This window comes from Montipora capricornis, chromosome 8 (genome assembly GCF_036669925.1).
Source record: "Montipora capricornis isolate CH-2021 chromosome 8, ASM3666992v2, whole genome shotgun sequence".
NCBI lineage: Eukaryota > Metazoa > Cnidaria > Anthozoa > Scleractinia > Acroporidae > Montipora > Montipora capricornis.
Genome location: NC_090890.1, coordinates 6,381,567 through 6,392,513, shown reverse-complemented (window position 1 = coordinate 6,392,513; position 10,947 = coordinate 6,381,567). Strand labels below are relative to the sequence as shown.

General features: G+C 39.9%; 1 protein-coding gene across 1 annotated transcript; it reads right to left on the bottom strand.

Annotated features, from left to right (window-relative positions):
• Nucleotides 1-3,166: 3,166 nt before the first annotated feature.
• LOC138060596 (melatonin receptor type 1C-like) lies at nt 3,167-5,391 on the bottom strand. Its single transcript, XM_068906434.1, has one exon. It carries the CDS (start codon nt 5,389-5,391, stop codon nt 4,396-4,398), a length of 996 nt encoding a protein of 331 aa, XP_068762535.1. The 3' UTR covers nt 3,167-4,395.
• Nucleotides 5,392-10,947: the final 5,556 nt, after the last annotated feature.

The following is a 10,947-nucleotide window of genomic DNA, read 5'->3' as shown; positions in this document are numbered from 1 at the left end:
AAAGTAGAATTCGTACTGGAACTTCGACATGACTAAATAAAAAACATTTGTCCGACAAAATGGAAACAGAAAATTGGAGCAGTTTGGCAACCTAAATATGTTGCTTCGTGGCTGATCTATCTGATCTTCTCCTTTTCATCTTGGACCGGTTTGCCTATATAGATGGGTTATTGACCAAGCGTGAGGTCAAGATGGCTGGATATTAGCCAAGATCTTTTTTTGTGTGTTTGTCGAAAAGACAGCGGTTGGGGGTGTGTCGCTGTGCTGGCGCATTTAACATTCGTTCGTTCTTTCGGACAATCAATCAATAATGCATGTATTTATTTATTCACTCATTCAATCAATTAATTATATATCTGTCAAAATAACAAAAATCCTAATCCCGCAAATGGCAAATCTGACCCTTTGGTACATGTTTCAGGTTATCGTAGCAAAACATATTGCCAATCAGTACAGGCCACATGTGCGCATGTCAGACGTAGTCATGCTGCCACCATACAGAGTACAAAGAAGTAAAATAAGCGAGCGACTGAAGGGAGCCTATGAAGAAATCTTAGTCACCACTGTAACAAAGGGTCAAGGTAAGGTATATTGAACCATCATATTTCTGCCTGCTTTGCCCGTTAATAATGAATACTGTAAGTTTTCGGCGAAGTTACAATAACAGACAAATTGTTCTTTCGGTCGAGTGGAAGTGAAAGCACAACGACCCTCAAAACAAGAGCTTAAAGTTGACGACAATATTAACAACCCCTTTCTGTCGTGTTCAGCCGCAACCATCGGCATTAGACGTGGATTCCGATAGTTTATACTGCTGTTACAATGTGAGTCAATGCCATGTGAACACGAGCAACGTTTCCCACCCAGCAATGTATGTACTCTCTTGAAGCGTAAGACTACATGTACTTGTGTCGTATTCCTTTTTTAGGAAGCGAATGGGATTACGTCATAATCTCTCTGGTTCAATCAATGGAGAAAGACAAAATCGATCTATAACCGACTCAAAGCTGACTCCAGGAACATCTGGGATTTTTGACGGATGGACATCAAATGAACGTGGCACTTGCGCATGCACGCAAAGGGCTTTGTATTATTGATAAGCGGAAAAGAATCAACTGTGTCGCACTATGCATTCTCTAACAACCAAGGTATCTACTCCCCCTTGGATGGGATGCTAGTCCATCGTAGTGTTGTTCCAAGCAGTGTGTAGCCGGTGCCCATTTGCACACCTGGGTCGAGAGAGACAGAGTGGAGTTTCTTGCCGAAGGGAAACACGTTGACGGAATTAGGTCTCGAAGCAGTGACCACTACATATCTGTCCCTCTCTAAAGTCTACTCTGGGACCTTTACTCGCCGCGACAACTAGTATAAAAGAACGGTGAAGCTGACGAGTTACAACTCAGATGAGGAAATTTTTATGACACAATCAATGTTACTACAATGAAATGAACTTTCTTTCTCCTTGAAAGTTGTAAGCCTCATCTTTAACTTTTCATTTGGCCCATTCTCGCCAATTCACTGATGGTTTCCCTTGGAATCCAGCCCAATTGTTTGGTTTCACTGCCAGGAACGAAGACACCAATTGCCTTTTCGTTCCCTCGCGATAACTCCATTTTAATCTCTTGCAAATGGAGATTGATGCCCTTTTCGCAAAGACAGCAGTTCCTGTATTTTAGAAACTCCCTCCTTAGACTTGGACAATCCTGTTAGAGACACATTAACTTGTACAAAACAAAGGAGGATCAAGTTAACTTGATAGTAAACCCGTCCATCTTGAAAATTATCCAGAATACATATCGAGGACAATGCGTTGAGCGAGAGGGCCCTTATTCCTGTTCCGGGAATCCCTCTTACCCCGCCCTGAAAATGGGTTCCATGCCCGTTTTCAGGGCGGGGTAAGAGGGAGTCCCGGAACAGGACTAGAGGGCCCTGGGAGAGACAAGAGTTTCCAGTATCTCCTGGGTAATTTAAAAAATGGCGAACGAAATTGCCTATCAATGCAAAAACCTTTATTCAGTTAAGGGCTAAGTGAAACAAGTCTTTATGAATCATGGCTTCTGGTTGCCAGCTTGTAAGCCAAACAGGATGTCATGTGGAACCAATGTACAGATCTCCTACTAACAGGTAACTTTATAATTAAGAAATATGGACTGCAATCAGTATGTGGAGCATTTAAAGGATTCTCGCCACATCCCAGACTTTAATTGTCAGCTAGAATCCTCATTAAGCTTCATCAGATTATAAGATGATAACTACGCTGCTTCTTTCCATTACCATAAACAGCTTGCATGCATTACATTTGCAAAACTTTATTGTAAATCATTATCTAGCGTAAAAGAAAAAAAATCAATATTGTGTTATCATGTATTTGTATTTCTTTGTCTCGATCTATTGCCACTAATCTTTCGCTGAGAATTGAAGGTTTATATACAAACTATGTTATTTTTTTTCTTCATCTGTCTTTTGGCTACCCTGGGGCGGGGGGTGAGGGGGGTGCGCTCTCGACGCAATTTGTGCGGCCTCCTCTTTCTGGAATTTCCGGATTCGCCCCTGGCACATAATCAACGTCAGAACATGTGAACTAAAGGGCCACTGCCAGCACGGCGTCTGGGTGACCTCTCAAATGGTCTAAATGAGCCCCCACTTCCAAAAATTAATTGGAACGCTGCAGTTCAACACTACCCAACTCAGTGCTCTCTATTTTTGTGTAACAAGTACCATAGGCAACGCAGTTTACGCTCGTGGAGCGTGTAGTTTATTTTTAATTATTTTTTTTTTGGAACGATACCGGATTGCGACATTGTATTGTGACACCAACTTGCGAGATCTAGTTGTGTTTATATTAGTAACGTAATCAATACCCCTGATTTACCACTCGCAGATCGCGAGATCATATTAAAGAATACTTGATTCATTGTAATTCTGTCTAATTCTCTCAATACACAAGCCGACATTAAAAATAGGAGTTCACCAGCAATCACGTCTCTCTATATATATCGTTTCAACGAACGACATAAAACGTTACATTTTTTAAATTACAAATTATTTACAATTCACACTACTTACAATGCCAATCGTAATACTGACGAGACCACTTACAACCCTACCAGAAGTACGAATATTAACAGCTCCAAAATGTAACCATATCACCAAAAGATTTCGAAGACCCGCCCAACTGTGCCTTAAAGTCTCTTTTTCATTACCATAACGTCGCATTTAAAGTTCAGTTTCATATTTCAAACGCGTCTTAAATTTAAACCATAAATATTTGGATTCACTTGGTTCCTTCTGCAGTTTTGAATGTAAAGCTTTGCGATACGCAGAAGATAATTTGTAAGGGGCATTACGGTGCCCTGTAAGGGACATGAGATCCAAAATCTATACTTATCTAGCACTTTCACTTAATTATCTAGCACTGCTAGTTATTATCTAGTACCGTCACTTAATTATCTTAGACTAGAACTGCTACTTATTATCACCTATTATTAAACCCTTATTAAATCCTAACCCTAAAGCTAATCCTAGGCCTAAGGTAGCTTTTTATGAATGTTTAGGATACTTTCTGTATTGGTAAAACAATGACCTGTGACCTGTGTTTTGTACCTGCCGATGATTAAGTGACAGTGCTAGATAATAAGTAGCAGTGCTAGGTAATTTATTGACACTGCCAGATAGATAAGTGACAGTGATAGATAAGTATAGTTTTTGAATTTCATATCCCTTACAGGGCACCGTGGGGCATGGCTAGATGTTAGTTGCTTCTTCCGCAGTCTTGCTTCGTTTGATTAGTAGTGGTAGAGAGTTGCTGCGTGTTGTCCCTTGATCCCGGCCACGTGTTTGATTTTGTCATTCGTTGAACCGTCAACATCTCACAAGAACAGGCGTCCCGCCATATAATGGTGTCGCAGATATTTTGCATTTCGGCTGTGAGTTCCTATATGTATTTACTTGAGCGTGTCTCGATGCGTTGCCTCTACATTGCGATGTATTGGATAACGTTTGATTATGCTGTGAAAAAACATCGACACCTAACCAACTTCAAAGAAACTGTTCTGTTGTTAATGTTTTGTTTGAATTTAATGACAACTGGTGCGCAGGTCTTAAAAACCTTCTCCTTTTATCCTTTCTTTTCTTCTGTATCTTGTAAAGACTGACGTTTCAAAGCAAGGAATCTAGCAGTTATTTTGCTTTTTCGCCGGGTCTGAAACACGCTAAAAAAGACCTGCTTTTTCAGGTAAGGCAACATGTACTTTAAACGTTTGTCCATGCGAGCGAGTTTAGTTTTTGCGGGGGTTAGGGTTTGATCAATACCATAGTGAAATGACCGGATTACTGAAACACACAGCTTTCTGGAAAACGGTCTACGGTGGTGTTGTCTATCCAACTCAGTAAGCCTTATCCGATATGTTGCTGTGCGTGTTTACTTCTTGTGTTTACCCCTTCTCTGCCAGATGCAACGGTATCTTTACGGCATTGTTTGCAGAGGAGTAGCTTGCGAAATTCTCGTCTGAAAGCGGAATTCATTCCTGCGTACACGAATGGGTTTATTGTGTTGGAGAAATAGAGGAGAAACATACACAAGAGTTCGACGTTTCGAGGAATTTTTTCCTCAAGGAAGAAACGCCGTAGGATTACAATGATCCAAAATGGTACCCAACATACCATGAAGGCAAACACGACTGCAAAGAGGGATTTACTGATATTTATTTCGTGCCTGATGCCCGTGGTAACGCTTTGCTGAATATTAGTTGAAGCATTTTCGTTGTGCTGGTGTATCATCTTCGAGACTTTTCGGTAGCAGAAAACAGTTGTTATCAGAGGTGTCAAAAAGAAGAGAACGAGGACAATGCAGTAATGAATCATTTTCCCAGCATAGCTGTGATGTTCAAGGGAACACCGCGCATACCCTGGAATGAAGCGGTGCTCTTGAAAACCTGCAATCCGCGGAACGGCAACGTAGCAAGCAACAACGATCCACACACACGTGAGGAAAGCAATAGACTTCCGCTTTGAAAACCACCTCCTGTATATCTCGTCTGGCTTGCACATCCTCACATATCGATTCACAGCCGTCATACCCATCGTTACGGGGGAAACGTATATTACAAACAAGCCAAAGAAAGCGTGAAAGTGGCAAACCACGTCACCGAAAACCCATTTACTGGCTACAAGCACGCCGCAAACGAAAGGCATCACGAAAATGGCGGATAGCAGATCACTCAGTGCTAGAGCAACGATGTACATGTTAGTCGTTGACCGAAGTCGAACGTTCTTGAAAACTGCGATGCAGACTAACGTGTTTCCTGTTAGCGACAAAACGTTTAAAGACAATATCGACAAAACTTCCAAGGCGGTTATAAAGAGGCTTCGAGAACTCAGTTCATCGGTCATCTTAGCGCGACTGCTAAGATTTAATATTTACCACAATTTTAAAAAGAGCAGTCAGTTTTGTTTTGCCACATGTCTCGTCAGCCAATAACTTGTTGTCATTTCAATATCCTAGTGTCTAAAGATTTGATTTTTTTAATCCCTATATCGAAATTGTTTATCTTGTTCATTTGTTCAGAACTCGATATCAGCTCTAAATTCAAAATCACTCGCTAGGTTTCCCGTGTTGTTGTTGTTGCTGTTTTTTTTTTTTCCTGACTCTAACCCTAACCCTTCTGTTGTTATTCTTGGTATTTATATTCAGTATCAGACAACATTGCACTATTAAATTACCTTACAGCTTGGATATCACATTATGTACAGTACAATTAAACAAGTTAGACACGTTACCATAATGTATGCGAGTTTATAACTTTGTTGGTCTAAATAAGAATTCAGATTTAAGCTGGTCAATACAAGGACAAAAAAAGAGTAAGCAGGATGTAAATTTGATTTGCAAAGAAGAAGGGCGGAAACAACGTGGTCGGATAAAGGAAACTATTAGCGCTTCTAAAAGTGTAAGGAAATCTGCCAAGTGTGTTTTCTCAGACATAACTTAGTAATGTGCAGTGGTTCCACTGTTCAGCTGCTACGCCTGGAAAATCCACCTGCGTTAAAACTGATTTCAATATTGGGTCCTCCACCTTATTATACCGAATATCGTTTTCACTGTCACGCAACAAAAAAAAAAAAAGAAAATCGAAACCGTTAAAAGAAACAAAAAATTGGAATGTTTGGGATACACATTTATAAATTACCTCACCAATTCTCAGGTCTGTGCGGTGCATGGTTTCTGAGTTTTGTATGGAGCCGCCATGTTGCTGGTTGGTGTACGGAAACTTGTAGGTGCCATCCGAGTTGTTGAAAATCCGACAACAAAGTCAGACATCCGAGTTGTAAAAATCCGACATCTGAGTTGTGAAAGTTTCGTTTTGAATAAACCTGCATTCGCGCATCATTGTTGTTTTAAGATTTGACAGTGCTGGGTAGCATCTTTTCAAAAGACACTCAAGGCCTTTTTATTTCCGAAAGCTTTTCGGTAATTTTATGTGCCTTTTAATCTCGTTTTTAGTAGGTTTTATGTAGCTTTACGATTTAAGCGCTGATGAAAATAGCAATATTGATATCAGCGCCATATAAGTTCTATTATTATTATTATTATTATTATTATTATTATTATTATTATTATTATTAGTAGTAGTAGTAGTAGTAGTAGTAGTAGTAGTAGTAGTAGTAGTAGTAGTAGTAGTAGTAGTAGTAGTTGTAGTAGTAGTAGTAGTAGTATTATTGTTATTCTTACGTTTGCGATAGACTAGCATCCCATCCAGAGGGGAGTATAATACGCACTTAATGACTGGCCCCAAGGAAAAAACAGTGAGTTTTGTTTCCCCGAGACCCTCAATGTTCTCCGAGGCGGAGCCGAGGGAAACATTGAGGTCGAGGGGAAGCAAAACTCACTGTTTCCCGAGGGACCAGTCATTAAGTGTTTTGTTATACCTCCCAACTCAAAATAGAACAATACACAGATAAAAATTATTTGCTTGACGTCGGCTGGCGTACAGATTTGCCGCCGTTTCTTCAAAGGTGCACGACCTGATCACGTGTGAGTCGAAAGTTCAAGTTGTTGTTGCCCTAGGGCGTCAACAAGTTTTGTTCGCCCTAGGGCGTCATGAATTTTTGACCAATGACACGTAACACGTTCTCCTCCAATCAGAAAACGTATTTGAGTTGGGAGGTATAACAAATACTCTTAGTCACTTCATGCTACGGAAACCGGAGATCATTGTAAGCAGTGGCTTTGACTATTCTTACGTTGGGACAAATGGTAGGATTTTCTCGCTGGTTTTGACTTTTTTTTAAGTGCCGACTGCCTTCCAGAAAAATTGATGTTTTGGGTAGCCTCGCTCTTCAAGGCGGGCTCTGAATAGAGATAGTGCGGCCTCAAATGTTGTTTTTGAAGAGAATGACCTCTCCTTTAATAAAACCCTTCTTGGCACCTTGGTGGGTGACAAGAGATAAAATGCGTGTATTGGATGGATTCAGTTTGCTTGTGATATGTCTTGATATCGTAAAAACATTCTTTTTCGAATCGTTCTCCTTGCATAGTGTTGCCTAGGAAAGTGTTCTCCTTCTGTGCCAATTTTATAGTTGGTTGGAAATACTTAGCTTTCGCAATGAACGGCTTGATTTCTTCTTTCATGATTTACGTCCCATAGTGAGAAAACGTCATGAATGAAACGTTTCCATGTTGTTGGTTGAACTTTGCTCTGTCGTAGCATTATTTTCACAACTCAGATGTGGGATTTTCACAACTCGGATGTCGGATTTTTACAACTCGGAAGTCGAATTTTTACAAGTCGGATGTCGCATTTTCAAGAACTCGGATGTCGGATTTTCACAACTCGGATGTCGCATTTTCAACAACTCGGATATCGAATTTTTACAAGTTGGATGTCGGATTTTCACAACTCAGATATCGGATTTTTACAACTCGGATGTCGGATTTCACAATTTGTTGTGAACTGTTCACAACTCGGATGTCGGATTTTCACAACTTTGTTGTCGGATATTGAACAACTCGGATGGCACCAGAAATCCAAACGAACCTCTGAAATTCACTTAGCAATGAAAGCGCTCACTTTTCGCTCATGAGATGAAATACATGAGTTTGAACAAATCTCCTTATGTACTTGAAACGCTCAGACTGCTGAGATTTATCGGCATGGACATTTTTTCACCGAAACTAGATGCTTCTGTGAAGCATACACTGGCTTGCCTGTGGTACATGCTACAGAAAATCAGAAGGCACTGAATTCTGTGGTATTGAAATACAGCATTCCAGTCTCTGAAGTATAACAAATAAAAGAGAAGCGAGAAACATTGGCTTCTGGGCCGACATGTTGATAATTTTCAAGTTCCCTCACAACTTCTTTTCACCACAAGTGTGCCCTATGAGCATCCGAAAATTTTGTAATACTAAACTTCACTGAAGTCAAGCCCTGTTTCGCGGGGTTAGTGTTGGGATGGGAGACCAAAACAATAAACCCCTCATGGAAAACAGAAACATCTGACCGAAAATACTATTAACGCTAACAAATGCGAACTCAGCAAGGTACAGATTCTGTTAGCTTGCTTTATGCAAAACAAATATTGATGAAAAAGCAAATAAATATTGATACACAGTTTTCAGAAAGAGCAGAAGGAAATTTCTCGGACGGTCGATCGAGAATAAAATATTTACGACATGAAAACAACATTAATTTTGAACCGTGAATATAGAATATAAATAGTTACGATCAGCGAGAAACATTTTGGGAGATTTTTGCTACGTTCAAGTAAATTGCAAAATCGAAAGTGACATGGCCGGAATTCAGCGGGCGTCGTGATTAAGTTACCGCGGCATGTTTACTCGCCAAACAGTGAAGCATCTGTGTCAAATGATGGCAAGATACCGGGTTTTTGTAAGTTTCTTTTTCTGTCAAGTGTTATAAAGTTTGACAATGAAATGAGCGAAGTCAAAACAAAGATCACAATCGCCCAACTCTTGTTTATGCAAAGTCAAAATTTACTCTCCAAGACGCGTACGACGTTATTTATCACCAGGTAATTCCATCATTTTGGAAATAGCAGCTGCTTTATTATTCATCTGCGTCACAAGTTTTCACTGATTTTGGGGCTCATTTTGTTGAAACTCAAGCACGCTTCCAACAGGCCTGTGAACCCTTCCTGCTTACAGAGCAATACTAAAAAACTTCTCCCATATCACATTTGAACCTTAAGCTCGAAAATTCAATACACAACATGATATTATAATTTACAAAGGCAGAAAATACCACAGAATCCTTTTGCAGCGAAAATTTTATTGAAACAAACAACATATTTGCTCTTAGAGGCGAAAACCTCTTCCTATTTCATTGCGTGCGTGAAGACAAGAAACTCAATTGTGTCAAATTACCATGTACTTCAGGTAAATACTGCTCACTTTGATTTCGTCTCGACGGGCGATAGATTGTTGTCGAAGTCCAGTACTCGTCGCTTTTGAGATTTATGCCTAGTTTATCCAACTGACTTTCCATTATTGAGCTCCATAAGGGTATATTTTGTTTAAGGATCCACTAAAACGCCATTCGCGTTGCATGACTTTCGACGCCATTGCAGGCTAAGTTGATGATTCTACTGTGTCCACCAGAGAAATCTACGCAGTTCCACTACCCTCTCGATCCTAAGAAAATACGCGCAAAAGGCTCTATACACAAAGGCAACACTTATCAGGGGAGTGACAGGCAAGACTTTTACCGACACGGAAAAGAAAAAAAAAAAAAAAAAGGAAGAAAACAAACAAACTAAACGCAGACCTCGACTGGGTTTGCCCATACGCAACCCAGTAATAACTTTGTATCATGGTGTCACGCAAGGTGACAATTGGAAAATTCAAAATGCTGTCTTTTCCAAACGAGAGACGTCATGGAACTGGAAACCGGAAAAAAAATTTATTACTAGATCATCTTCAACCTCCAAAAGATAAAAATTCAAAACACCTTGCGGTTTTGGTTTTAGAATTTGATGACGTCACTGTGGAAACCATCTACTGAATTGTAGATTCCAGAAACATACTGGAACAACTCGAATTTACATTATTATTCGTCAATGTTTCAAAGCCTTGGCCTCAAGCTGTTCACAGTAGTATGTCTCTTCCTCAGTTAAAACATTCTCTTAAAAACTCCTGGGGGTTATAATATTATTTTGTCAATAATATTAATTATTTCTGTTCCGCGAATCCTATTAAATAAACAATGCGCGTCACAATGAATATCTAACAACTATAGTGTAAACAATATGTAACAATTACCATAAGCAGAAGTTATAAACAGAAAACTAGACTGTAAGTAATTACTAATTTTACACCTTAATGCACTAACATTTCGGAACTATCAAACAAGATCTGTTTGAAATGTCTTTATCTGACGTGAAAAGTGTTCTCGTACAACGGCAAATTGTTCCACAAACATTGCGCTGCTACCGCAGATTAGCTCTCTCAGAAGCGGATGACCTTAAAGCGTGTAACTTGCAACTCTTTTTCCTAGGAACAAAGCTGGAGTTTTTAGGACACCAGTTTTATGCCCATAAATTGAGAGAAGTGATCCTCGCACTTTGATGGACAATATTAAAAGCAATTGTCTTTTGCAGAAACTTGAGAAATTCAGGTGGCTTCAACGGGATACGGAACCCAAGACCTCTGCCGAGCCGGTGAAATGAATAGTATCCCATAATGCATAGCGATTCCTTTTATATTATCAACTGAAATTGTGACATAATCACTACCCTCCAGCCACAACGCAAAGGTGAGCAGTGCTGCAGACTACCATGTTGTGTTTACAAACAGACGTCAACATCGTCAACGTACTTCCAAATGTATGATTCAGGTGTAGTAGCATTCAAATTGTTAACCATTACAAGGAACAAAAGTTTTGTTCCTTGGGGAACACCGGCTGTTACCGGGAGCCAATCAGAAATTGCATC

Coding starts and splice junctions, on each gene's coding strand:
- LOC138060596 (XM_068906434.1), bottom strand. CDS start 5,391: ATGACCGATGAACTGAGTTCTCGAAGCCTCTTTATAACCGCCTTGGAA.